General features: G+C 44.9%; 2 protein-coding genes across 11 annotated transcripts in view; one reads left to right on the forward strand and one right to left on the reverse strand.

The window, feature by feature from the left end:
* CRYBG3 (crystallin beta-gamma domain containing 3) overlaps nucleotides 1-13,888 on the forward strand; it is a 92,401-nt gene extending 78,513 nt beyond the window's left edge. For all 4 annotated transcript variants that reach the window (XM_046912683.1, XM_025144510.3, XM_046912684.1 and 1 more), the window contains 5 exons: nucleotides 4,120-4,259; nucleotides 7,584-7,707; nucleotides 9,735-9,893; nucleotides 10,374-10,533; nucleotides 11,929-13,888. In XM_046912683.1, the coding sequence (XP_046768639.1) occupies nucleotides 4,120-4,259; nucleotides 7,584-7,707; nucleotides 9,735-9,893; nucleotides 10,374-10,533; nucleotides 11,929-12,017 (672 nt within the window). In that variant the 3' untranslated portion in view covers nucleotides 12,018-13,888. The remainder of the gene's footprint in view (nucleotides 1-4,119; nucleotides 4,260-7,583; nucleotides 7,708-9,734; nucleotides 9,894-10,373; nucleotides 10,534-11,928) is intronic.
* On the reverse strand, nucleotides 772-27,335 carry MINA (MYC induced nuclear antigen). Of its 7 annotated transcripts, none has more exons than XM_046940099.1 (10): nucleotides 26,820-26,853; nucleotides 24,339-24,774; nucleotides 22,791-22,910; nucleotides 21,763-21,891; nucleotides 19,223-19,326; nucleotides 16,850-16,952; nucleotides 16,017-16,182; nucleotides 15,679-15,767; nucleotides 15,249-15,362; nucleotides 772-1,208 (listed from the first exon to the last, which is right to left on the reverse strand). In XM_046940099.1, exons 2-10 carry the CDS (start codon nucleotides 24,768-24,770, stop codon nucleotides 1,149-1,151), a joined length of 1,317 nt encoding a protein of 438 aa, XP_046796055.1. In that variant the 5' UTR covers nucleotides 24,771-24,774; nucleotides 26,820-26,853; the 3' UTR covers nucleotides 772-1,148. The 7 variants fall into 7 exon arrangements, with proteins under 7 accessions (XP_046796055.1, XP_046796045.1, NP_001073191.2 ...); XM_046940089.1 differs by having other exon boundaries at nucleotides 26,495-26,853; NM_001079723.2 differs by lacking the exon at nucleotides 772-1,208 and adding an exon at nucleotides 12,509-14,530.
* Between the last annotated feature and the right edge of the window lie 521 nt (nucleotides 27,336-27,856).

A 27,856-nucleotide genomic window follows, 5' to 3' on the forward strand; every position in this document is an offset into this window, starting at 1 on the left:
AACCCCGTGGATTTTCTTCGGCTTTATTGGGTTTTCTCATTTGAGTTTGCAAAACCTAAGTTTGCCAAAACGTATGAAAAAATATGTTGTGTTGGTAAATCTTTCTCAGTGGGATGATTAGTAATAATTTTTGACAAAATTCACATTGAATATTATCTATCCTTATTATAAGGAAATGTATGCAAACCTCCTACATGCACTTGAGTTTCAGTCGTAGCACTTTTCGGTTACCTTCCTTGTATCTCTACACTATTTTGTCTCCTTGAATAAGGCACCAAAGCCTTACAGTGCAAAGAAAAGGCTTTTGAAAGGAAGCTCACCTTGCACTGATCTTTAATACTTCCAGCTAGCTTTGTGTTTTTTCTGAACTGAAAATGTACAAAATTCTGGTCTGAACTGTGAAAAATTTGTGGTGCACAGCTTCTCTCCATTAAGTGAAGGTGGAAGTCAAAGAGGAAAGGCTGAGCTCAGCCAACCTGAGCTGCATGTGAGACTTTTTTCTGCGTCGATCTCTATGGCTTAACTTCTCAGCCTCACACTGTGGGGAGGGAGGAAAGCTTTCTCGTTTTCCTTTCTTGCATTATGGGATATATTAACTGTAGACTGCCACACCTGTTAAGTAAAGAATATCATTGTACTTAACAGTTTGTAGGGGTGCTTGTACCTTGAAAATGCTACGTAAATACAGCCTTCCTTAATCACTGGCCTCTTAAATGTATTAAATCTTTTCGAGTTCCTTCCTCAGGACTGACGTTGACATTAAAAATAGCAGAAACAAAACCTTCAAAACTTTATTGGTGTTGGCTTAAGCAAGGCAGTTAGTTCCTTAATACACAAGATCAGATTAAATGAATTCTTTAGTGCATTGTCATTCTTGCAGTTGGCAACCTTTGACCAGAGAATGGCATTTCGGATATTTTCCTTGAAATAACTGTGAAAAGAAGCTAATGTAACCTAGACATGGGAATGACTTGCCAGTGGTGGGTTAATGTAGATGCCTTTATCTCATCTTTCAAAATCTGGGACTGGGGTGCACTTAAGTAATGTCCTAAGGTTGTCTGTTTGTCTCCTCTTGTATCTTGTTGACTCCAGCTGCCCTTCCTCTGGCCCTCGGAGAGCCTCGTTCTTCTCTGGTCCAGGATTTGGCCTTAGTGGAGTAAGCTGGTCCTGACAATCTCGCATTCACTTATCACTGACGGCTCTTCAGCCTGAAAATGAGTTAAAATGCACCTCAGCATCCTTCAAAGAAGGGCAACAAGCAAAATGTCTCTGTGAGAAGTGAAGTAGCATAGTCTTAAAACTTTTTTTTGATGTTTTTTTTTTTTTACTGTTGATGGTTTCCATGGAGCTAAGAAAACAAAATCAGAGAGGAAAGCCAGGCCAAGTCACTGCTGCCAGCCGATGGTGTAAAATAGCATATATAAAGTGAGTAACCAGAGCATTGCTCTATATATGGTTATGGAAGCATGACAGCTTCAGTGCTTGAGACAGCAGCATGTTTTCTGTTTCTGTACTTCACGTCTGCGCCAAGATCAGTGAAGTCCTTCTAGGTCTCACTGGACAGAGTGGCATCAATCCATGTGATCAGTTCCCAGTGTGTCTCAGATGCAACGTCTGCTGCGTACCAACAGACTGGGATTCTGAAAAACCTGATGGCTTTCACGTGGCCATTAAAGTTCCAATTATCTCAGCCATGTGCAGTCATTTTAATGGACTCCACCCATTTGCTGTTCAGGTGCTTGATTTATAAATGGATAATGCTCGATCACATGACTGTTCTGTCCAGCACAGCAGCCCTGTCCTTAATATATTGGATACTGCAAAAGCAAGATACATGTAGGCTTTGGTAGCAGTGTCTAGCAACAAGGATGCCACGTGGTGCTTCTTATGCCTTCTGATGCATTTGAGAAAACTCTCCCTTTTGGACCAATTCTGCACGTGGCTTTTGGTCTCCACTCAGGTGAAAACCAGTGCCAAAGGAGTAGGCTTTCTGCAGGCTGGAGTGTGATATCAATGCCTTGCTCAGCAAAGCAACCTGAGAAGTAGCTACCTGCACTCGATCTCTTGTTCTAGATTGCAAAGTAAGCCATAAAACATACCTCATCCACCAGAAGGCTGATGGGAAGAACAGACATTCCAAAATAAAGACAGTGATGAGTTTTAATCTCTTCCTGCTTTGTGTGTAGCATTAGTTTTGTAGGAGTGTAACTTAAAAAAAAATCTTGCCAGGGGAATGATATCAAACCCATCTTTAAAATTATCTATCCAGTGCCCTGTCCACAGTGTAGCATGACTCACATTGTCTGCAGTGGTCAGTGGAGGAAAGCAATTTCTCTGAGGCAGGATTTGATCAACCACCTACATACCAAGTGCACTGAGTCAGCGCCAGTAAGTTTGTAAGAGCTGAATCACAACTAAGCTCTTCAGATACTTCACTCAAATGCACGTGCTTCTTCAAACATGAAAGTTATGTTCTCTTAATTATAAAGTATAATTCAATGTTTTTTTTTTTCATTCATTCCACCTGAGGCCATACCTTTGCTACAGAAGAAATTCTGCCTGTTGCAGTGAGCTGGATATCACAAGGTGATGTCTTCGAAGAAAAAGGCTGCTGATTGAAGCAGTCAGACCTTTATCAAATGCATGAGGATATAAATTGCAAAAAAGTGCTTATGATTTCAAGTTTAAAATGCCGAAAAAACCATTTGAGTGTTCCTTGTATGAAGATGCTTGGCTAAACATTAGCCAGCGGTGCCACTGCTCATGTATCCAAGAAGTCCAATGGCATCCTGGCTTGTGTAAGTTGCCAACAGGAGCAGGGAAGTGATCGTCCTCCTGTACTCAGCTCTGGTGAGGCCTCACCTCATGTACTGTGTTCAGTTTTGGGCCCCTCACTACAGGAAAGACATGGAGGTCCTGGAGTGTGTCCAGAGAAGGGCAATGAAGCTGTGAGGGATCTGGAGCACAGGTCTTATGGGGACCGGCTGAGGGAGCTGGGATTGTTCAGTCTGGAGAAGAGGAGGCTCAGGGGAGATCTTACAGCTCCCTAGAACTGCCTGCAAGGAAGTTGTGGTGAGGTCGGAGTTGGTCTCTTCTCCCAGGTAACAGCAATAGGATGAGAAGGAATGGCCTCAAGTTGGGCCAGGGGAGGTTCAGGGTTGGATGTTAGGAAAAATTTCTTCTCCAAAAGCGTGGTGAGGCAGTGGCACAGGCTGGAGGTGGTGAAGTCACCATCTATGGAGGTGTTCAGGAAACATTTGGACATGGTTTAGTGGGGAAGTATTGGTAATGGATGGGTTGTTGGATTAGATGAACTTGGAGATCTTTTCCAAACTTGGCGATTCTGTGATTCTAAGACATAGACTTTTTATGTTTAAATGAGTTTCCCCCTGCTTTTCTGCTGATCTTGCAGCTGGATTGCAGTTATGCAAGCCGATCTTCTTATTTACTTTCGTAAGAAAGTCTCTCTGCTGTAGAGAAAGGCAGAAGTGAACACTGCAATTCTACATGAGATTGATGTCTCTACTAATAATGTTATTTTTTTCAAGGTTTTCAGAAGAAAAATAGGAATGTCTGTAGAAACATGGAAAACTTTCCAGTTCTGTTGTTTTTAACATTTTTCAGTTTTCATATCCCTGAGATGAAGAAACCACCAAATAGCTAATGGCAATCCGCACACAACAGTCTCGTGATTTGCCTCGTTGCTTTGGTAGCAATCTGCAGATCGCCCTGAGAACTGCTGTAACCTGTCCCAGCAGTAAATAAACAGGATTTTTGAACAGCAACCAAGAGCCTGATGATACTGACCAGATCACAGAGAGATTTTTCAAATGCAAACAAAGGCCTCTCTGCATCTCTAAGTGGCTCATTCTCTGCCTTGCGTCAGTGGGGAATATACTTTGATGACAGTGCCACTGATAAATCCACCATGTTTCAGGCACGTCTGCTTTGTTGGGAGGTGCACTTTTTCTTTCTTTGCTTCTCCATTTGCCGAGGGAGCCTGATCTAACACCAAGGCAAGTGGAAATGAAACCGGAGTGGTAAAATGCGTGCATCATGCTTAGCAACTGAAGTTAGACTGCTCTGAGTATAACGTTGCTTTCTCCCCCTCCTCACCAGGTTTTTGCTGAGCCCTCCCTCAGTCTGTTTGCACTGGAGTCCTGCAAGGGCAGAGAACTGCACTTCAGTGAACCCGTCAACTCCGTTCTGAATGAAGACCTTCATTTTTACGCTCAGTCTGTATGGGTGAGAAGCGGATTGTAAGTATGGGAGAAATATCCTTGTTATTTGGGGGGAACTAATTCTAAGCGTGTGTTTCCTAACAACTGTTGCCTTTTTTCATACGATGCATTTTAGATTCTAACTTTTGAGACATTTCGAAATCCTAAAATGTTGTTGAATCCACCCTTTGTACCGAGATGCAGAATGAACAAGAGCTCTGGGCAGAGGATGCGTTTTGTCCCTGAAAGAACCACCCCTCTATCCCCATGCATCAACAAACAGTAGAGCAGGTTGTTCAAGATAGGAGCCAAAAGTAAATCAGTAAATTCCTGACTCACAGGTAGAGCAAACTCGAACTGCCTTTGTTAACAGGCTGTAAAATGCCAGCTGCAAACTGCAGTGATTTATTGTGAGCCACTGCAGTGGCTCGGTGGAGCTTGGCGTGCTGTTCAGCTGCCGCAGAGGCAGTGAGTTGTGAGAGCAGCTCCAGGCGGATGGGACAGCTGGAGCAGTAATTTGCTTCTGCTGTTTGTTTAACCCCCCTGTGACTGGGAACAAACACCTAAGGCTCTTCTGTGAAAACCATCTTAAGTCTGCAGGAATGCTCTTCCAACCTCTTTCCCATCTCTCCCTTTCACCTTCTGGAGAAGCTCCCGAGCGCTCTGTCTCAGCCAAGTTTCAGGGCTGCACTTCAACAACAGGAACAGAGAACTTGCTGGGTCTTGTAACTGAGCTGACTGGAAAGCACTGTCCTTCAAATATGACACGCATTTCCTCTGTGCGTTTTTAACCCTTTTCCCACCCCTCTCATGGCATTCACATACACAAGGCTGTGATTTTCTTGAGAGGTCTTACTGGATACAGAAGAAACAGTGCGAAATTTGAGCTAATTGGGCAGCAAACTAATGTGGACTGTTTGCTGCTTACGTACACCTCTGTTATGATTTTTATGATGAATTTTTCAAATGCATCAAGTCTGGTTGCCACCTAAAGTCAAAACTCTTCTACAGGTATCTGTGATAACACTGCTTGAGCACTCCTCTGATACTTAGAGATTGGTACAGAGCCTGAGCCTAATCCAGCACACGCTTCCAGAGTAATCATCTGCTGTTGTTGCTTTTGAATTGTACTATCACTAAGGTTGGGAGATGCCTTTTACAGCACCCAGTCTGACCCCCAACCCATCCCCACCATGCCCACTACCTATGTCCCTCAGTGCCACATCCAGACGTTTCCTGAACACCTCCCGGGACGGTGACTCCACCACCTCCATGGGCAGCCTGTGCCGCTGCCTCACCGCTCCTTCTGAGAAGAAATGGTTCCTAATTTCCAACCTGAACCTCCCCTGGCACAACCTGAGGCTATTCCCTCTTGTCCTATCACTGTTAGGTAGGAGAAGAGGTCGACTTCCACCTCGATATGAGGTGACTTGAGAACTCCCCATGATGGTGGCAAGTAGCTGCAGTTTGAGACTGAAAACAACACATACACATTCCTGGGTGCTGGTGTAGAGGAGGAAAGGCTGTCATTGGGAGTAACACCTGACTTATTCCAGTTGGGAAATACTTCTGTAGAGGTGTTACAGTCTATAGTGTATCATACAGGAGAATGTCTTTGTATAAGCTGTCCCTGCCTTCTCAACAGGTGTGCAGCTGTGGAAATTAATGGCTTTGTCCATGGAGTTGATTGTTAAAGAAGGGTGAGGGCTTTGGGACTGCACAGTAAAAAAGCACGTGAAAGTACGTGAAATGTTCCAGCCCTTTCCCCATCTTCCAGTTCATTTCTGAGCTTCACAGCCGGATGAGCTGTTTCCATCCCTGCAGAGAGTTGGGGCAGAATAAATACTTGCCTGGCTGGACTTCCTCTGAGCTCCCTGTGATGTTCCCCAGGAAGTAGAACTCCACGGCCTGTCCTAATCCTTCCCTGCAGATAGGTAGCTATAAGACTAAGGGTGTGATGGGATTGCAGGAAGTCTATGGGATGTCCTAGAACACTGCCTTATCTGTAAGCTCAGGAAGGAGGATTTAGAGGGGTTTTGGGCTCCTTGCCCCAAAGGCTACTGTCAGCCTTAGACAAATGACAAAGTAAGATTTATGTATACGTGACGGCTTCTTGCTGCTGTGCCACCTCAGTGAGAGAAAGCACGAATCTGGGATGGGCTTTGGTGAAGGGGGCCGTGGTGCTGCAGGGTCTGAGAAAGGTGGTGTGGCGTGGGGGCTGCCGCCTGCATGAAAGCCCTGATGAGTTTTGTCTGTGTCACCAGATATGTGCCAGCATAAGCACATGCTTTGGCAACATAAACCAGTTTCATATGAGACTGTTCGGTGTTCCAAGAAAAGCGTTATAAGCAGATGTTCAGTGCCTTCACAGAAAGCATCACAAGAAAAAAGACAGAAATGTGTTGTGAGTATAAAGAACCTGCAGTGATTGTCAGTGCTGCTCCGAATAACCATTATTTGAAAAAACAGTGATAGAACCTCACTAAGGGACACGACGCCGTTGGACCATTTCAGCTCCATTGGAGTTCCTTCCAGTCAAGGCCGTTTGTCTGCTCCCCCAGACATTCAGAAGGGGGAAAGTGCACTGCAGGTGCTGTAAGCACTGCTTGTGGATATTTTCTTGCTGACTTGAAACAAAGTGTGCAGCCATCCCTCTTGTTCTTGGCAGCTGACTTTGTAAAACAGGTAACTGGGGAAACCAGTATTTGCTTTGTGTTCAGATGAGTTAATGAGTCAAACATTTAGGTTCGCTGTCTGTACAACAATGTCCTATTGATTGGAACAAAGCTGATCTGTGATCCTGAGGCCGCTTTTGTAAGCAGCTACACAGCAACTACTGAGCAGATGTCCAGATAACAAGGGATCTGTATGTGCTGCTCCTTGAACTCTGTGTTAAAGGTTTCAGCCACGTTCACATTCAGATACATTCACTGCAGTAAAGTCTGTTACAGCAATTTATGGGGTTTGAAGTAAATATCTGTTACGTATTTTTGTATTCTAGATAAGTGAAATAGCTTTAGCTGTTAAAAAAGAAAGCACAGCCCTGTGGCTTCCTAATTTCCTAATGCTTGCTCACTGCAGCCAGCATTATTCCCATCTGGGTTCATGCAGAGATTCTCAAATCTGTGGGAAAAGCTTGGGGGGAACTTCTGAGTTTGAGCTAAGAAAAAGCATCTTAATTTAGACAAAACAATCAAACCGCTAAAATGAGTGCTGTCCTGGAGCACAGTAATACAGCTTTGATGGTGTCCCTGCCGTGGGGAGGTGTGGGGGCTTTCCAGAGCACAGTCCTGAACGTAAGCCTGCAATTTAGCTTTGCTGTAGTTAACGTGCAGTCTTCTGTGTTCTGCTTTCTGCATCCAGGTGGATTGCATATGAAGGATGTAATTTTTTAGGAAAGCAGATTCTGTTGGAGCCCGGTGAAATTTCCAACTGGAATGAATACAGTGGCTGGAAAGTAATAGGCTCCCTTCGTCCAGTGAAGCAGGTACTGTAAGAGTCTGTGAGGACAACTTGTTTTAGACTGGGTTTAGTGTAAACTAACCCAAGTATAACGCTGCACGTAGTACTCCTTCAATCAGGCCAGATGATGACAGCCAGAAGGACATACTGAGAGGTTACTGAAGCAGAAAATTCTTCCACTGGCAGTTACTGAGATCTATATTAGGCTCCTAAAGGGAAATAATTCCTTGCTTCTCGGAGCCAGCCATTAGCATGTTCTCTAGATGCTCTATTTTTACGTTCGCCATATAGAAATGAGAAAAACAATTCTTATGCAATTAACATAAATGGAGGCAAGGACAAGTTATTCTGTGCTGTAGCCTGGACTTCCAAAAGAAGGGAAAAGTTTACACTGTCCCACCAGGTTTTCTCTCCCTATCTCACCCCAAGTAATGTCAGTGTCACATTCTCTGCCTTTCCAAGGTGCATCAGGTAATAACACAGGTGAGCTCCACTGTTTGTGATCCCAGCCACACACATTTGTGGGAGGGTGACATCCTGGGAGAGGGGAGGAGGGCAGGGAGACCGGGAGGGAATGTGAACGGCAACTCCACTGGAAGAGTTTCCATTGGTTCTGCTGCTCACAGAATAGCTTGTCTACACTTAGTGACAAATGCTGCTTTATTTTTAAATAATAGATTCAAGTGGGGATGTGTTGCAGCCAACAACGTGATCGTCTTCAGCAATAGGTTTGCTTTATATGCTTTCCCCACTGGAAAAGGAAGGGAATTTTTTAAAATGATTTATTAGTCTAGGAAGCTTACAATTCCCTCGAGTTCTGTGGAAGAGGTAACCAGCAAAGGATCCCACTTTGGTGCTGTTTTTGCAAATAACAGTGCAAATAATATGTGCCAATCTTAAAAATAGAATTCTCTCTAAAGCCACAAATACGAAGAGCTTTTGTGTTTGGTAGCATCCCTTTCTATATTGCAACAGTGAGTAACAGTCTAAGTAGTATCTGGTGTATTTTGCTGGAGATTCGGGCATTTGGAGCTTGTTTTTATTTTAAATCCTGCAGACTGAAAGCTTCTTTGAGTTTTGTGCAGTCAGCCCATTGTGCCTCACATTTCTGTGGCATATGGGTTTTTTTAAGACTGGAATAACTCTACAAACCTGCAGCGCTTTATGCTTCCTCCTCCCCTCTGTGTCAGGTCTGCTGGTGCAATAGGTAGTGCAAGAGAAATCTGAACACTTGAAACTCACGTCTCAAGATAAGATTTAAGACAGCAGCTTAACTCAGTGACTTTGTAAGGTCTCTTCCTCATAAAGAACAACTATACAGTATATTTATCAATACACATTTGTTATGGATGCTTGGTAGGAGAGAGGCTTTATTGTCTCTTAACACAGGATTTGATCTATTATGGAAAAAAGGAGGTTCAAAACTCCTAGAAGAAAAACTGTTCCCAAATTGGTAGCTGGAGGGAGCTGCCCTTCAATTGCTCACTTTCCTTTATTTGCTCCAAAATCAGCGTATAATGGAGGAAAAACTCAATCCCAGTAGTAGCCCTACAGAGCAGCCTTATTTTCTGAGTAAGCTGTGTAAGCAGTGATGCCAGCTGAGTACCATTTTCTGTGCACGTTCAAGAGCAAAGGTGAAACTTCTGTGCCACATATTCCAGTTAATGGTGTTGAACTTGCTGGATATGCAACTCAGCAAGTTCTGTATTCAGAAAATGAAAAGCTTGTGAATTATAGCCCATTTACTGGCCTTGGAGTGAAAGAAATGTGAACTAAAGGCATTTGCATATCACAGGGATTAGTTCTATAGAGATAAATACATTAAAGTATACCCTCTCTGCCATTGCTGCTTACAGCTGTCCGTTTGTATGTGAGAAACATTTAGTTCTGTCTTACACGCACATTCACTTCAACTAAAAAAAAAATAGTATTTAACATCATCATCTGGAACTGGGAATGCAACACTTTAGAAAGCTGATGTAAGATGGAGACATTCTCCCATCAGCTTTTGCAGTCTGTGTGATATGATTCTGTTCCTTCACACCATTTCAGCCAGCAGTATACCTCCGGATCAGGAACCGGGCCCAAGGCAAATACCTGACAGTAGCTGGGAGTCTGGCAGACGTAAGAGCGACATCGGTGTGCGTGTCTCCCTACAGCGGCAGGGATACCCAAATCTGGCACTACTGTCGTGGGCTCTTCAAATCCAAGGTGAGTTTCCAGGTGCTGGGCTGTGTTACTTCACCTGGATTTCCACAAGAACACGCTTCACTCTGTAGATTTCCCCATTAACATCAGGATCACTTTTGGTCTTTCCTGTGCACCTTGAACCAAACTGCCATAGCCCACATATTCCTACTGTGTATGGACAGATTTGCTCTGTCTGCTTTGGAAAGCTGGATGGACAGCTTTCCACATCTGGCACTGATGTTCCTGAAAGTGGGAACCTGGTTTTCTTGAAACTCACTTTCCAGAAAGTTGCATTACCTTTGAAGAATTAGGGAGTTCTCTGAAAGGGAATACATGAAGACTTTCTGTGATCAAGCAAAGTGTCAACTGCTAAATTATCTGCTCCTAGCTTCATTGCCGCAGTGGTTACTGTAGTACTCTCAGTGCCCGAAATAGAAACAAGTCAGACACAAAAACAAGGCTTTGTGGTGGCCAGATCTCACTTGTCTTCTTGCTTCTCAGGTTAATGATGCCTGTCTGGATGTTATTGGTGGCAGAGATGTGCCAGGGGCCAAAGTCGCGCTCTGGGCAGAACATGGGAAGGAGAGGCAGAAGTGGAGACTCAATGAGGATGGGACCATCAGTTCATACCTCAGTGACCAACTGGTGCTTGATATTAAAGGTATTTAAAAAACAAAGCCGAACAAAAGAAAAAAAGACCAACACACTCACATGTTCTAAATGCAATATTGCTGCTCATTTGTATCTAAGTACTGAATCCCCTCCGTCTCAACAGTTTTATATTCAACTGCTTGGCAGTGGGACAAGAAGCAGTCTATGGAGAGCCTCACTCTTTGATCCCGGAGGTTTATACAAGTAGTGCTAAGAGCAAGAAATGGTGTTATAGAAGACAAAATAGGGAGGGAAAACCAAACCAGAGAATAGATGTGCCTCAGCAAGAGAAATAATCACTCCTCGTGTTTTCAGACTTGTTAAAACTCCTGTTGCTTAAGTCCTTGTCCTGCTGACCAACTATGGCAGAACCACTTGTGAAGAGAAATCCCAAAAGCCAGTACTGCTGGCAGTTCTTACAGTATCAGAAAGCTGTGCTGCCTGGGTTACTGCACAGCCTGATGTTGTGCAGGGATGTGTTGAGGGAACTGGGCTTGTTTAGCTTGGAGAAGAGAAGGCTCAGGGGAAACCTCACTGTGGCCTTCCAGTACTTGAAGGGAGCATATAAGCAGGAGAGGGAACAGCTGTTTACAAGGGTGGATAGTGATAGGACAAGGGGGAATAGGACAGGGGAGGTTTAGGTTAGATATTAGGAGGAAGTTTGTCACCCAGAGGGTGGTGACGCACTGGAACAGGTTGCCCAAGGAGGTTGTGGATGCCCCATCCCTGGAGGCATTCAAGGAAAGGCTGAATGTGGCTCTGGGCAGCCTGGTCTGCTGGTTGGCGACCCTGCACATAGCAGGGGGTTGAAACTACATGATCATTGTGGTCCTTTTCAACCCAGGCCATTCCATGATTCTATGTCAAAGCGAGAGTGGGGAGTACCATTTGTTTGCTCCTTAGAGCACAAATTTCTTTCAGTGAATTTTTATTTCTGGCATGATAAAAAGGCACCGTTACTTCTATGCTACGTGTATTCCAAAGAGAAAAATTTTAAGGACTTACTTAGTAATTCTGGGGTTGAAGTGGGTATTCAACACTAAATAATCCCCCAGATCTGTCATGCTGTGTGTTTTCACTGTAGCAATACGTAAGTTAAAAATCCACCCACACAGTGAGAGCAGAGGATGGGCTGAAGCAAAATGCCTTTAGCAGTCGTTCTTCTGTGCACAGACGTACACTGGGGACTCTGCTTCTGAACTAACAGAGCTCCTCAGGGCTTCAGCTGACAAATGAGTTTGAAGGAGACAAACAGCGGTAGAAGTGCAAACACTGCCCCAACCCTCACCGAATTTCTGTCTCTCAGCCCATTTCCCTACTTAGTCACACTTTTTAAAGATTCTGTTGAGATTCTCAGCGTTTGTTTTGAAATTGTTTGCCTTCAAGTGTTGGTTTTGTTTTTAAGGAGGAAATTACTATGACAAGAATCACATCGTTATGAATGAGCCAGAAGAGGACAAACGTTCACAAAAATGGGATATTGAAATCCTGTGAGTAAAACCCACCACAGAGATGGGCCTTACGTGGTTCATGAACGCCTGGAAGAAAAAGAAAGCTACTACTGAAGTCACGCACCACTGGAACCTTATGCAGTAAATCCTCTGTCTTCCTTCACTCAAAGCACCAACTCCTCAACCAGCTGAATTTGCACAGACCTGGAGGATGTGAGGTCGAGCTCATGTCTTTCCCCAGGGACTGAACTATGAGCTGATTCTTCGGAGGCCACTCCTATGAAGGTTAATGTTATTCTTCATCTGAAGTATTAAAGTAAATGCAGAAGGCTAAACAGAAGCTTTGTGGGATATGAACTGCAAGGGATAACGTAGGAAAGGCCCTTCAGAAATATTGATATTTCCTTTCTCTCACAAAACGAAAGCTCATTCTTCAGCGAGTGCACTCATGTTCTTGAAAGAGGCTGAGTTGGACTTCTGTGGCCCAAGAGAAAAAGTTGAGGCTCAAAGTGAAACTGAATCTCAATCCGTACCTCTTGCTAAAGTGCAATTTATTTTGTTCAAAAGACAAATTTGAACTGGAACTCCCAGCTCAGTGCATGAAATGGGGCGATAGAGACAGCCTGTTACCTCCCTGGTGTTACAGGTGGGCCCTGGTCTTACTTGTTTCAGCAATACCAAATTCCTGAGTTTAAGGAATTGCTTTTGCAGACCCGTGGGCTGTTTCCAGCCCATGAAGTTGTGAGTTATCCCTGAAGATCACCTTTAACTTGTAGGCATAGGTGCATCTATCCAGAGTATAAGCTATCCTGGGTCAGGTCAGATTTCTAAAAGATTTACTGAATTTAGAGCAGTAATGATTTTGCTCTAGCTGTGTTTTGTTGTCATGTATATAGACTAATTTAATACAATGTAATTTGGTCTTAAATCCACGTCTTCCTTCAGAAGATAACTCACCAGGTGCTAGCAGCCAGCATTCTGCCCTGCTTTGTGTCAGGAACACCATAACTGCATTTAAAAGTCACTCAGGCTCATCGCTGTGTCCCTCTTAGCCCAAAGGATGAGGAGTCGTTAGACCGGTGATGACCAGCCCAATGTGCTGGCAGTTTCCTCAATGTCAGCAAGATGCAACCATCCTACCAGCCCTCACTTACGGTAGGTAGAGCACGGTCCCTTACTGCACTGCAGTTGGTACAGGCTTGAAAAAGAACGTCTTCCTCCTGCAGGACTGACACAGAGGAAGAACTGCAGCTACCTGTAGGGCTGCTAACACCTGAAGTGGTGGTCCTCAGCTCACCACTATCTCCATTGAATTTCTGTGTCACTAAATGAACCTACTTCATTGAATAGGTCATATTTTCTTTCCTTATTTGTTTATTCGGGGTGCGTGTTTCTATTTAAGGAGTTGAGCTAGGGAATTGTAGTTTCCAAAAGCATTAAGCATTCCCGTGCACTTAAACAGGATTTGACCTTAAATAGAAACACACAACCCTGTTTGCCACAGAAATAAAATATATGGATGTCTATTTTTGTACGAAATTGAGTTCTATAGCGTACTATTTAAAAATGAAAAAATACCTGTGTACTTGCACTTACTATTTTGCATTCTAAAATTATCATAAATCTGCTGTTACGGAACTCCAGATGTATGTATATATTTCTACAACTAAAGCACTTGTCCTGCTTTTTTAATGTAAATCAGTATATCGAGCATTCTCCATGTGACGCCTTCCGTATGCGATTTCAAAGCCTGGTTGGAAGGGTTCTGGTCTTTCAGGCCAAGAGCACCTAAATCACGTGGGATGTTGTCCCAGTGCTTCATAACCAAGCAAATCAGGCCTTTGTACTTCAGAGATCTTCCATGTAAAATGCCAAGCATGTATATTTTAATTGTATAAAAATTTTGAGGAGGAATCTTTTGCTTGTCGGTTTCTTCTTTGCTAGCAGATACCAAGTACATGCCTGTAAAGCATTTATTTTCAAATGGCCAAAAAAGGGAAATAATAAGGGTGTATATTCATTAACAATGCTGCTATGTTGGGTTGCTCGTTAAATGTGGATCTTACAGCATCCAAATATCTGCAATACTCCCATCAGAATCCACTCAAGAGATGTGAAGATCTTTTTTCAAGGAGTAGCACTAATGTGGCAATTAAAGGCAAGATGAGCTGTTCTGCTCATCATTGCGGAGCAGCTCACCTGTTGCTGAGACACCCACTTACCCACAGCAGTAAGGGAGCCAGAAGAACACTGAGCAGCAGACAGTAGCAAAGTGTATTTATATTGCAACACACCATTGGCAGTACAAACTAAGGTTGGATGCAAAAAAATAAAATGAATTAGTAAACCTTTCTCTTAAGAGCTTCCATAAGGAACTAACTCACAGAAGCATTAAAAAACTTCTATTAGACATTCGGTCCACAGTGCTAACGCCAGGTTTTCCTTCTCTTCAGCTGAGGTAAGTTTGAGCTCTTTCACACTGACAGTGCTGCCACTCCAAATCTGCTTCAGTGCATCCAGATATGACAGAGGAAAGCGCAGTCCATGAGGAGTTTGCTGAGAGGGGGAAAAATGGGGAAAAGCCGCCACTTAGTTCAGCTACGTGCAGCAGCATTTTATTCTAACAAACAGGAGGGCAGGACGTAGGTGCTGACCAGCAGCATTCGTTTCCCCCTTCACGTGGGGATTTCTGATTGCATCCTGCAGGAGGTCAGCATCACCCTGGCAGTCTTCTTAATCAATGGAAATACAGTTGAAATATCTTCTAACGTGAAGGGTATGCCTACCTGTTCCAGCACCCCTTACTGAGGCAGGGAGACCTAGGGTGTGTGTCATCGTAACTGAAGAAGCCTACCCCTAACCAAGGGTTGTTGAAGGGGCTATCTTACTCTGGCTGGAGACACGAAGGACAGGAAGATACATTCTAGGTCATGCAATGTGTTGTGCAAGTGCCTGTGTAAGACCTCTGCTACCAGTTTGCTTGACAGGTCCAGCAAAATACACTTCAAAAATTCACTAACTACCAGGCAGAACTCCTTGCTGTAACTGCTGAAAGGGTACAGCTGCTGCACATCCCAGGGCATGCTGAATGCAGCCAGATCAAAGTGGGATAAACACACCTTCAGGATGTACCGAAGGACACAAAAGTAAGAAACACTTTGGGATAAGCCAATAGCTCTGTCACCTAGGGCATAAACTAAGGGCACAGATAAGAATTGTACAGCAAAACCCAACATGGCAATGTAGCTTTTGCATGTTTAGGTCAGGAACAAACCTGTGCTGCACCTTCTTCGCTACCGGTATCGTCATCTTCTGTCCCCATCATGTGAGTTTCTCTCCGGTTCTTTAAGGAATGATAGACATACACCATTTCCTTGCGAATTTCATCCTAAGAGACAGCAGGAAGGAAACAGTTACACTGTAATGATCTGCCCCATCTGACTTTAGATAAAAACCATGCACCTGCTGTGCAGAACACAGACTACATTTAGTTCTGTAGTCTCCCGCAGAAGGCAAGAAGGTGCCATGGTGCTGCTTGACAACCTCATGATCTCCTCCCAGTTCCCAACAGGACGCAGTACCCAACCAAGCCATACCTGCATGACCCTTTGAGACAGACCAGTACAACAGAGTGAGAACTCTCGCACCATGCCAACACACCCACAGCCTGACCCACAGAAGGGTGACACAGGGGTTATACTTACAGAATTCTCTTGATCTGGCTCCACTGTAATTACAGCATGATCCCTGAACTGCAGTCTGATTTTGCTGTCTAATTTTGGCACTTTTCCACCTGAAAAAGAAATTAGAAAGGAAGGAAACCATACAAATGGTGCAGACTGACCCTTCTGTGCCCCACTCTCCCAGCCATTCTCTTGTATCTAGATTATTTGTTGTGTTCTCACCGTCTGTCTCAAACACAAAGCTCACACTACACCGCAATCTTTGCCTACCTTCAAACACCGAAATCATTATGGGCAGAGTTAGCAACAGCTCTGCTATCACATCAGCAAAAGGAATCGGTATAAAACCCAAAACTCACCTGGAGTTAAAGAGTCAGAATCACATCCCAAGCAAGGTGGCAAACGGTTCATAATGAAATCCTTCCTCATGTCAGACGATCTCAGTTCTCCGGTGTTTTCCAGACGGTCCGCAAGCATTCTCAGAATGCTACTCAGTTTTTTTGTTGAGTCTGCTATATCCACCTGCTAAAGATGCACATAGAGTTCCTCTGACATGAATTCAAGGTAAACAGAGACTATCCTGAAGAAAAAGACGCACAGTGATGAAGTAACAATCTGAAAAGATAGAAGAGGACCACCCAAAAGGTAACAATTATTTTCTCCCAAAACAAGTTTTGTTTCTTTCACACGTTCCACATAAACTGCTCACACATCAAAGCTGAAGCTCAGTTCTCCTCACTGTGGGGCTGCCCACAATGCTGAAGGGCCTGCCAGTGTACCTGAAAGAGAGACCTGTTCCTTCTTCACACTGATGAGCTGATCAGCAGCACAACCAGACTACCCTAAAAGGGACACACACAGCAATATACAGCTCCATTAACTTTCCAAAAGCTAGACCTGGTGGAAACTATGCCTATCTGACAGCTCCAAAGCAAAAAGCACTCCTTTGAGAAGGAAGTGAGCCACACAAGGCCACTGTGATACTGAAGAAAGGAACTGCAACAAACTGGGCAACGCTTCAGCTGGACCAAACCTCCAGTCACCCTGAAGTCTTCAAAAGAAGTTGTTTTGCTGCTAGACAAGACAGCGCCTTTGCACTGAGCTCTCAGAGCAGACCAGCAGGACCCACGCTTGCCTCTGTGCTGAAGTTCCTGCTGGATGCACTGCTTTTCCCTCAGACCTGCTTACTTACCATAAGCAGTTTCCTTGGGATGCTTGTCCGCAAGGCCACATCCTCTTTTGCAGTACTGAATACAAGGCCAGGAATTGCATCCAATAAGAAGTCTCCCCAGGAGCTGCAGGACAGGAAGAAGAAAACAATAATTACTAGAATGGCTGCATTGAAGTGAAACAGGCATACTTTATGTGTGTTGTGAAGTATCATTTAACATGCTTTTGAAGCACGCACTTCTGCTGCTGCAAGAAACGTGTCCAGGGCTATCAACTTCAACACAGATCCATTTTTAGATTTGCTACAAACTTATGATCACAGGAAGAAGACCCTAATATACCTCTACAGAGATTTTAAACATATCTAGATACCTAACAGTCACCTTGTAGCTACGGATCTTTTGCGTGTGTTAGATCCCCATTCTAAGGCTGAATACATTCCCAAAATCTGGCTTTTGCTCTTCATGTTTCCATTCCTCAGCTGCAGTGAGGCAGAGGAAAGGAAGGAGGATTCCCACATGCACCTTCTTCATGTAGCCTGAGTCAATCTCATCAGGATAAGGTATGCCCTCGTGCAAAAAATGCTGTCCTGTCCACCTGTGGCCTCTCCCTACCTCACCCTCAAAGAACAGTGAGACATCTTATACTTCTTACTGCTCCCCTCCTCTTCCACCAAATTCCCACATCAGTAACTATCTTCTGGTACCCACTACTGTGACAAATTGCCCTGCTTATAACAAATGCCATCACATAATTGTCTTCCTGCCTCAGGCAGGGGTCTGGCCTGGACAAACCTCAACCCAGCACGCAGTGCTGCCCCTTTGGACTCCGCCTGAAATTCCTCAAGGTGCCATTTCATCAGCACTGGAAGTGCTGAGGAAGTACTGAGGAACTGCCCTTACCCCCACATAAGGCTGTCAGGTCTCCAGCAACCCTGTTATAAAGAACATGTCTGTCCAACACTACCTGACACACAACAACTCTGTGTGGATCACACCGGACAAAACCTGTTCTGCACACCCTGGACCACTCCTGCACACCAATACTTAATACAGCAAACCCACTTCCATCGGCAGACCAAAGCACACTTCTCCTGGTGTCACTCTCCTGTCTATACAGTTTGCTGCACCGGGGATGAGAAAAGCACCGGGCCAACCCAGGAAGGTGGTGTCCCAGAAAAGGACAGGGGACGGGAGGTGGAACAGGACTTCAGCTCGGGTGTGCCTTCAAACACAGCCAAAGCAGCTCAGCGCTAACACTGCCACCTAGAGAATAAAGGAAGTCAAACACACTGCAGCAGCCATCGGTGTTCACCGAAAGTAACTCTTTGCCTTCTCAGCACAAGAGAGTAAATTAAGATCAATAGAACCCATTTTTGATGATGGACTCACACAGCTTCACCTTAACCTCACTCCAATGTGGAGAACTGCCCGTGTTAAGAGCTACCAGCAGCACTGACATCCCGGCCTTACAGAATGGTACACCCCCTGGTTAGAAACGCATCTTAGAACCATCTAGAACATGCCAAAACTTGTTCCATCCTATGCGGGGCCAACAGAAATCACTCCCGATTCCTAACTCAGGCCAATGGCTTCAAACCCAGCACATGAGCACAGCTGAGTGGGTTGCAGCATTTCCCTGTGTGATGAAAAGGTTTCAGTGGGCACAAGCACTGCATGCACGTCAAAGGAAATCTGACTTGCATGCATGGGGTAGGAGATGAAAAACACAGATAAGCAGAAAACAAAAGCAAAGAAAGAATGTGCAGCAAGACCATCAGAACAGGCGTGGGTGACTATGAAACATGGGAGTGAAGGAGATGAAAGGAGCAACTCTTGACTCTCTCTCTGGATTATGAAATGAATGCCAACTTCAGCCACTGCTGAGAGATTTTTAAACATGACAGTGAGCTTCCTGCTGTAATATTACCTTCCACATTAAAGCCTGTTGATGACAAACAATAAAGTAGCCAATTAATACGCCACTGAGTTTCCCGAATAAAAAGCTTGAAGCGGCCCTGTTTACAAGGAAGTGTTTCCCTCCTCTGTTTCCTCCAATCTCCACAACTGCAATTACAGCTACCTGAATGCTGGCCTAGGTTTTGCCACTAACAGCAGGGTACATAGGTGACAGTGGGGCACACACACATATTCCATTCCGCTGTATTTCTACAAGGAAATGCCATACCCTATCCATGCATTACCTCACAGACAAACAAAAGATACAAGGGCTGAATGGAACAAACACAGAAAAGAGCTCAGCAGAGTTCATTACAGTTCATTTTATACTTCCTTGAAAGGTGGGCTTCAGGTCCGTACCATTCACACACATTGCCTGGAAGACGAAAACCATTTTCAGAAGAGCGACACAAGAAGAAAGAGTAAGGAGGAATTACTTGTTTTGGTAGGTACTGATGGTCACGTGTGTAGAGTAAGGTATCCCAGGAGGTGTGTCAGCTTGGTGAATTGTCCCTCTTGGGAAGTACAGTAGGTCACCTGGCTGCAAGAAAAAGAATTGATATATTGAGGGCTCATGGTCAAACCTTACTGCACCGTTATCCAAACAAAGAAAATACTCTCTAAGCAGACAGATAGACAACATGGTTTGGTTTTGTTTGTTTAATCACAAAATAGGGAGATACTCCATTGTACATTTTAGTAACTGAGCACTCTATGCCAGAAAGTCTGGACTTTCCAATTTACTGTTAGTATTTACAGTACACCTGTCTGAAAACACAAAGCAAGCCTTCAAGGGTAAAGAGCACACACAATCCCACTCAGCTGCATAACTGGGTCTGAACAGCAGCTGAGAGGAACCTGCTGAAAGCACAGTGAGCTAGCAGAGCAGACCTCAACCAAGTAGAAGGCTGGCGTTCCACAAGAAAGGACACATATTCTGTATGGACTGTAAGCTGCTGCAATACTGCTGTCTTAAATTTTCAGTTGTAGCACTTAAAAATACCAAGTACAACCTCCCCCCCTCCCTAACTTTCTTCTCACTTATCTAAATTAAATCCCCAGGCAGATACAGCCAAGGTAAGAGAAGCGTGCAGCACGCCACATTGCCTCCAGCAAGGAACTATCAGTTACCCACAGTTTCCCCTACAAACATCTAAAGAGCTGCACAGCACAGTCAAGGAGAGAAGTCACGAAGCAACAATAGTGAAATTTGATTCCATTTTAATTTCACCCTTCCTTAAATGTGATCCCATCAAAAGAAACAGAAATCACCACTGCTCAGAGCAGCCCCCACTGCAAAGTGTGACTACTATTTATCTCATCTGCTTGGTAGTCTCATCAGCATGAAGCAATGAACCGGCAGGCAAAATGCTCATCAAGTAGAACGAGCACTTTGGGTTGCAAGAGACAGAGAAGGACAGGACAGAGCAGCTCCCAAGAGACACAATGAGGTTCTGAGCACTTCAGCTTCTTCTTACTCCTTAACCAGATAAAGGAGGGGCAAACACAGGAGGGGATATCAGCAAAGTAAATGGGAAACCACCTGAGGGATGGCCGGCTACCAACCAGCTCTGTGCCTGATGTCAGTAAGAAGCCAGCGGTGTCCACAGCCTGCTGAAGGGTCACCAAGACCAGGTGCACTCAGGGACTGGAGGCACAAACCAGCATGCTCCCACACACACTCAGCTACTGAGAGAAAGAGAGATCTCCAGTACAGTCTCCGACCAGTTTGTTCTGAACTGCCCGTGAACAGCAGGCAGAAGTGCAAGAAAGAAGGGAAATATTCTACCCAAGAGGTTGAGGGAAGAAATACTGGTCTATACATCCCTGTCAAAAAGTGTCACACGGACAACCAAAATCTAACAGGGGACACTTAGAAGAACAAGAGGCGTGGGAAATGAACACCAAACACAAACCTGGAACATTTTTAAGGCCTTTTCACGGCCAGAGGCCAGTATTTGCACTGTACTAACTATATGCATGGCCTGTGGAGTGCAATATTATTCCATAAAAATCACAGGCACTGAAGTCCAGCCCAACGTATTATGGAAAGAAAAAAAAGGAACTGTAATTCACTAGGCTTTGCATCAAGCAATACTTCCTGACAACTGAAAACCACTGTCAGATTGCATAGCCAGTAAGGTCAGCACCATTACAACGTAGAACACTGTTTGGACAGTAGCTACTTCCACAGGTAAGTCAGAACACAGGAATGAGGAGGGACCTTGTCCACACAGGCCCTGTTGATAGGACACAAGGTAGGGAAAGTAAGGAGGCTTCTGAAACAGAGCAGCACGGTCTGCTGGGTAAGTAACCCCCTTCTGAAGTACAACTACATAAACCACAACAGGAGAAGTACCAGATATCCTGCCATCAGAAAGGCTGTATTCATTAGCCCTCATGAAACACTCTTTTTAAGTCCAAATAACAAGACACAGCCAAGCACGTGATTTTCAGGTTTGGAAAAAGCAAAAAAACAATGGAAGAAGTCAATATAGTCTTTTAGTTTGTGCTTCTGTTTATCAGTCAGGTATAATATATGTAATATATTCACCAGAACAGCGACAGAACTTTGGCAAAGTGTACTAGTGCACAAATGGACCGGCCTGACTGCTCACAGACAGCACGCACCAGCACAAAACACTTCTTAACCATGCTTAAAACCAACGTATTTTCTACATGGAACTCTACAACATGTGCCTGGTACCCTGGCTCATAACTGAAGAAGTATTAGAGAATTTCCAGAAAGAACTGCTTCTTGGTCCACTGTTTAAATCCTAAAGCAAGCAATGCCTTGGGAAAAAGATAAATTAGACAGCTATCACATTTCTCATGCTCGTAGTGTTTTGTGCACCAATCCTTCCCCACAGTTTTGCAACTGTAAGAATTCAGAATACTGTCTTCTAGAAGAGAATCATTTTAAATATAACTACTTTCCTCACAGTTCAGCCCAGTTAAAGCAGTTCGATTATAATACCTTTAATACAAATTCATGTGTGGGATTCCCAATCCTATCTTCTGATTCCACGTTATACTCCCGAGCTAAGTGCACCGTTGGTTTATAGAGCCGCCAATGCTTCTCGCCTTCCAGCTGGAGGATGAACACCTGCAAAGGACCATAAATCCAAATGCACAATGAAGCCTTGCTTCCCCCCATGCATTCAGCTCATCGGAAGCGTTAAGGCATCATCTTGCTCAGAACGTCTGTGGAACCACGCCAGAACCCAGAGACAGAAAGCAAACACTTGGGCGCTTCTCTGACAACAGAAGAAACGTATTTCACCTGCTCTGCTCTCAGCTACCCACAGCACAGGGAGCAGGATTCCTCTCCTGAGGAATCCGTAGATGTCTACAATGCAGAAATTTATATCCGAAGTATTTTTTACGCCTCGTTTAGAGACAATGGGAAGAAAACTCGGGAAGTAAGATCTGCTTTATCCTACCTAATATAGGCACATGGAAATCCCCATTTCTCCCAAATTACTTCAAAAAGTGTTAGACAACTAACTTCAAAGTAGCATCTACCACACAGATATTTAGAATGTTAGGTGGTAGAGATCTTATTACCAATGACTGACACCCAGAGCACCCAAAACACCTTGGGGTGCTGTGAGCTATGGGTGCTGATGACATACATCAGAATCTGCAGGTTCTACAGTTGCTAAAGAAAAATGAAACGCACGTATTTAATGTGGAAAAAAAAATGGTACCACAGCCCAACTTCAAGAATTGCTTTTTTAATGCGTTGGTGATTTGAATGTTTCTTTTAGAAGCACGCTTTATTGGACTGCCATTGGACACCTCAGTACCCAGCCAGTAAAAGTAGAGAGGGGGAAAAAAAACAACCATAAAGAAACACGTGTAATTATAACTTCTCAGTGGAAAAACATTTTTCTGTAAGACATTACTTTATGAGAGAGGGGAAGAAAAACAACACAGAGACAGTACTCCTACCACTAGCAAAACCCCATGTACAGTCCCACAGACAATGTCATGCTGCCCTACCTCGACATCATCATAGTGAGGGGGAAGGCCCTGGGACCCCTGTGGAGTAATATAGACATTTGATCCAACCAGAGACCCAAAGTAGCACTCCAGCTTCTCTTGAATCTTCCACAGCTCCTCCTGCAAAAAGAAAAGGACATGTTACTACTGGACAGCTCAGCCAGCCTGGCTGCCGCCCAGCCCACAGCCTCTCTGGCTACTCGGGTTCCTCTAGGGAAGAACCAACTGGGACACTGAGGCTGGGAAGGATTGACAGGGCTAAGCACAGAGAGAAAGACACCAACCACCATCCCATGGACAACAAAACATCTTAATACAAGAAACATATGCATGACTTGCCTTATACTAGCTGCTACCAGAGAGACCACACAAAGGTTAGAGACTTCTTTGCAGTGATTCCAATTGCAACACTTTGCAGGTACACAGTCAAGGAGATAAAGCCTTTCTGACATGTTATTTTTTATATGCCTTAGATATACTGCAGCATAAGTATCAGGTTATTTGTACGTGGAATAAGCCACAGATTTAGAGATGTTCAAAGCCAGCACCTTTGCTAACTTTCAATCTGTTAGAACTACTTTGCTCCTCCACAACTGAAGATATACATTAAAATTTAACAGATGCATGTCAAGAGATGCTTCTAAAAACATTCAAAGCACAAAGCTAGTGAGGTGCAACATAACAGATGCTCCAGTGTGCTGAGAAGACTTCACCTTCCCCCCATTACCACTGATCTGTGCTAACACAGGCAGCAATTACAAACACCATCACCATAACACCGCGAAACCCTCTAATAGCTAGATCTTTAATTCATCTGCTAGCTTTAGCTAGGCAAAATCAAGGCACCAAAATAGCAGTCTTTTCAGGAGTTAAGAGCTGTACATTCCTGTCCTTACAGAATGCTTCTTCATTAAATTGCAGACACCATGGGACAGAAAAGAACTACTTAAATCCAAGCATAAACACCTGAGTCCTTGACACAACTGTGCAGACACCACTGTCTCATTCTGAATGCTTCTGATTGAAGGAGCATCGAAAAGAACAAAAGAGGACAATCGCCAAAATTGAGGTACAAACCCATGGTACAATTCAAAGCCAATTCATTGGAAAGAACTGTGGTGCCCTGCAAATTTATTACATTATTTTACACCTTACCCTCCATTAAACTGGTATAAATGCTCTATTTGCACATGAGAACAATGGGACAAAAACTAAAGCAGACAGTGATAAATAATCATCAACATTATGCATTCAGACCTGTTCGAATTTTTATGTGACAAAGCAAATGCTTAAAAAGGAATACTTAATTTTACAGAGTAACTCAGATTTTTTTCTTGCTGCACTGAAACTCGAAGGGCTGTGCAAAATTATAAACCATGTTTTAATTAATACAGCTCATATATGGGTTTCAGCAGGCCACCAATGTCAGCTCCTTCACCTGGACCATGTGGGGGCAGAGACAAAGCTCTGTCCAGCGTGCCTCAAAGCAAAACACACTGCATTACAAAACACGTATTAGTTTTACTTAAACCCATGAAACGACCCAACCTTAAACCTCTGAGGCTGATGGAACTGCATGGTTGCCTTCTTCTGGTCAAAGTCCTTCTTCAGCTGTGCATAATTCACTTTGCCTTCTTTATTTAAAACCTTCTTTTTTCCATTCACACATCTGCAGATATTTATATCACGCCCATAGTACAGCCCTTGGCTGCACAGCTCCTTCAGATCCGACAGCTGGAAGAGGGACTGGTAGTAAGCAGCCAGTAGGGGATTGTTTCTCTGAACAAGCAGTGGCTTTTCTTCCCAGTACTCCTTGAAAAACACCTCTGGTTTGATGGGAGAGATCAGGCTTGCAAAGAGGCTTTCTGGGCTCTCAAAATCCATGACTGATGGTGAACAATCTGTTTCTACCTTTGCTCGTTTGGACTGCACCTGCATTTCCATCCCCATCTCAGCATGCTTCCCTCTCTTCTTGGGCATGGTCCTGTTCAAGAGGAGAGAGACATAAGAGTCAGCCAGCACCATAACCTCATGGGCCCTGCACAGCTCCTCCTGCCTTCTCCGGTAGGATACAGCCAGCAGCACACTGGGAACAGTTCTGCTTTCAGGTGCTTACTACTCTTTCCAAGGGGCAGAAAAGAGAATGCCCCCAGCAGACCTCTAACCTGCTTTCTGTTCCTCTGCAAAGAGCTCTAAATGGGTGTTGTTGCTTACAGAAATGCCAATCCCACACCTCAATCTATACTAGAAAGACGCACAAAGAATCCAAATGGCCACATGAGACATCTTCATAAATGCACAAATCCACCCATACAAAGAACTCATTAGAATGCTCTTCTGGAGCAACAGCAACGTATTTCTTTTAGCAGCTCAGATGTAAGAGGTTTAATAACATGCAAAGGGGTGGAGAGGGATAAACGATAAGCTTGCACCCTACTGCTGCACAGTTACCAGAGTGCACCTCCAGCAGTACCTACAAAGCACGTGAGGGAACACCTGTGCTGGTATCACAGCACACACTTGGAGCACAACGGGCAGCAATATCAAGGAGAGAGACGTGGGAACAGCGAGGACAAATTTAAGAGCTGGTTGCTGGGAGGGGAGAAGGCTCCAAAGAACTGAAAAAGCCAAAGGCAATTACCTCATGCAAGGAGCACCTGCCTGAGACCCACATCTCAGCCTCTCTGCAGTATCCATACTGCATTTGGCACGGCCAGCTCTGGCAAAACTAAGTTTACAGAAGAGAGGGAATGCTTTTAGGCCTTTCTGTGCAATCGCAGCAAAACATACAATGGTAAGGCTCTGCTTTCATCTCTGCAAAGTTGTCAAACTGTATGGTTTATGTAGACTATCAAGAGAGCTTTTTAATCAAAACATAGTCAGTTAAAGTTGGAAGTTATTTACTTTGTTTTTCCAGGCAAGTAATCTGCTCGTATATTGTTATATAAAAATAATTTTTAAAAAGGACTGCCTGCTAGCCTCTGGGGTCTGGCTAACTGCAGCTAGCGGCTTGTCTGAGCACATCTGTGAACCAATGGGAGCAGCCACAGCTGCTGCTGCTTTCAGTTTGAAGTAGAAATTATGGCTTTGCTCTCAAAAATAAATGCTCTCATGCTTTCATTTACACAGATCTCTTACCAGAGAAACACAAAGGCTGGAAAAGATCACTAAGATCACCCAGACCAAGCACCAACCCATCCCCACCATGCCCACTATCCACGCCCCTCAGTGCCACAGACACAGCTCTTGAACACCCCCAAGGATGGTGAGTCCACCGCCTCCCTGAGCAGCCTGTGCCACTGCACTGCCACTCTTTTGGAGATTTTTTCCTAATATCCAACCTGAACATCCCCTGGCCCAACTTGAGGCCATTCCCTCCCATCTTACCGCTGTTACCTGGGATAAGAGCCCGACCCCCACCTCACCACAGCCTCCCTTCAGGCAATTACAGAGAGCAATGAGGCCTCCCCTAAGCCTCCTCTTCTCCAGACTGAACAATCCCAGTTCCCTCAGCCGCTCCAAGAAGGACTTGAGCTCCAGACCCCTCACAGCTCCACTGCCCTTCTCTGGACACCCCTCTGCAGGGCCTCCGTGCCTTTGTTGTAGTGAGGAGCCTAAAACTGAGCACAGCTCACCAGTGCGAAGTACAGGGGAAGCACACTCCACACACATACAATCCCCAGTTCCCTCACGCAGCAGACAACCTCACAGCTACGCCAGCTCCCGGACACAGCGTCTCACCGCGAGTTCCTCCGGCAGCCCGGAGCCACGCACGGCTACTATCACGCTTCTTCCAGAAAGGAAGAAGGCAGCGCATAGAGCTGCAGTGCCAGCGCAAACACGTGCAGCCGCGCTGATCGGGGCACGGGGCTCACCCACGCCGCCGCCCGACCCAGCGCCCCAGCGACCCACGCCGCCGCCCGGCCCGCCCCGCAGCCGAACCACGCGAGGCCCAAGGCTGCGGAGCACCTCCCGCACCCACAGACTCCGTCCCGTCGCCACAAATCGCCCCCAAGACGCGCGGCTCACCCTGCCGGGCGCTCAGGCCGCGGAGCGGGGCGGGGCTGGGGGAGGTGTTCAGCGGCCGCCACAAAATGGCGGCGGTGCGCGGGCCTGCGCTCTCGGCTGGGGTGAGGGCTTTGCTCTGCAGAACGGAGAACGAAGTGCCTGGGTTATATGTTTTCATGGATCGGGGGCTTAGTGCCAGAGCCCGTCCGCTGATGGTTCCCAAAGTCCTTAGAGTCTTCACTGAACACATGAAAGCTTACAGAAAAGAATGTTATTTGCCTTCGTTAAAGATGCCTGTTAATGGGTTAATTTGCAGTGGCTGCAAGGCGTCAGAGAAATAATTAGGCAGGTTTCTCGTGAGCTTTTGATCCTGTGTGCTAACAGCTCCAAGCATACCTTGTAGAACTACTGGCAAAAGGTGAATTTTGGAAACCTCAGCAGCCCTTCAGTGTGCGGCTGATAGCTGTGGGAAGTTATGCTGGTCACAAGACGGTTGTGCAGTCCTGCTCCTCTGTGTGGTTGGTTTGCTGTTCACACAGAAGCAATTCCTGCTGCCACAGCACAAACTGGGTCTCTCCGAACAAACGCTGTGTGATTCAAGGAGGGTTCTGCGTTCGTTAAAGCATCGAAACTCCCATCTTCTGAAGAACTCCTATATTCTGAGAAAATGGCAAAATATAATACACAGAAGAAGGGATTGGGGGGAAGGGAGGAGAAAAAAGCAAATGCTTTTCATCATATTCAGTCCTTGTGCCTTAACCGCCTGGACCGCTTTAGTCTCCGATTGAGCAAAGCATGGTCTCTTGGCCGTGAAATGCAGGCTGAGCAGTGTGTAGGTTTGTTAGGAGATGAGTTTTGCTGGGCTGAAACTAAGGCTATCGCAATTGTACAAACTGTAATTGGAGGATTTACAAAAATTGACATTTCCCTGTCAAGTATTTTTCTTCACTGGGCTGTCACTTCAGAAGAGAAGACATTCTCTGCTTTCTAGTTCTGACTTATTAGTTCAACACGGCATCACTCAACATTCAGGACACTTCAAAATGTATCACATTGTG

The sequence above is a fragment of the Gallus gallus genome, chromosome 1, assembly GCF_016699485.2.
Source record: "Gallus gallus isolate bGalGal1 chromosome 1, bGalGal1.mat.broiler.GRCg7b, whole genome shotgun sequence".
Classification (NCBI taxonomy): Eukaryota; Metazoa; Chordata; class Aves; order Galliformes; family Phasianidae; genus Gallus; species Gallus gallus.

What these genes read in the sequence shown, in the direction of transcription:
- MINA (XM_046940084.1), bottom strand. Translation starts at nt 26,607, where the DNA reads ATGCGCTGCCTTCTTCCTTTCTGGAAGAAGCGTGATAGTAGCCGTGCG. An exon ending in CACATGAATTTGTATTAAAG is followed by an intron (nt 19,327 to 21,762) that starts GTATTATAATCG and finishes TTTTTCTTGCAG; the next exon opens with CCAGGTGACCTACTGTACTT. An exon ending in TTCTGACTCTTTAACTCCAG is followed by an intron (nt 15,768 to 16,016) that starts GTGAGTTTTGGG and finishes TTTCTTTTTCAG; the next exon opens with GTGGAAAAGTGCCAAAATTA.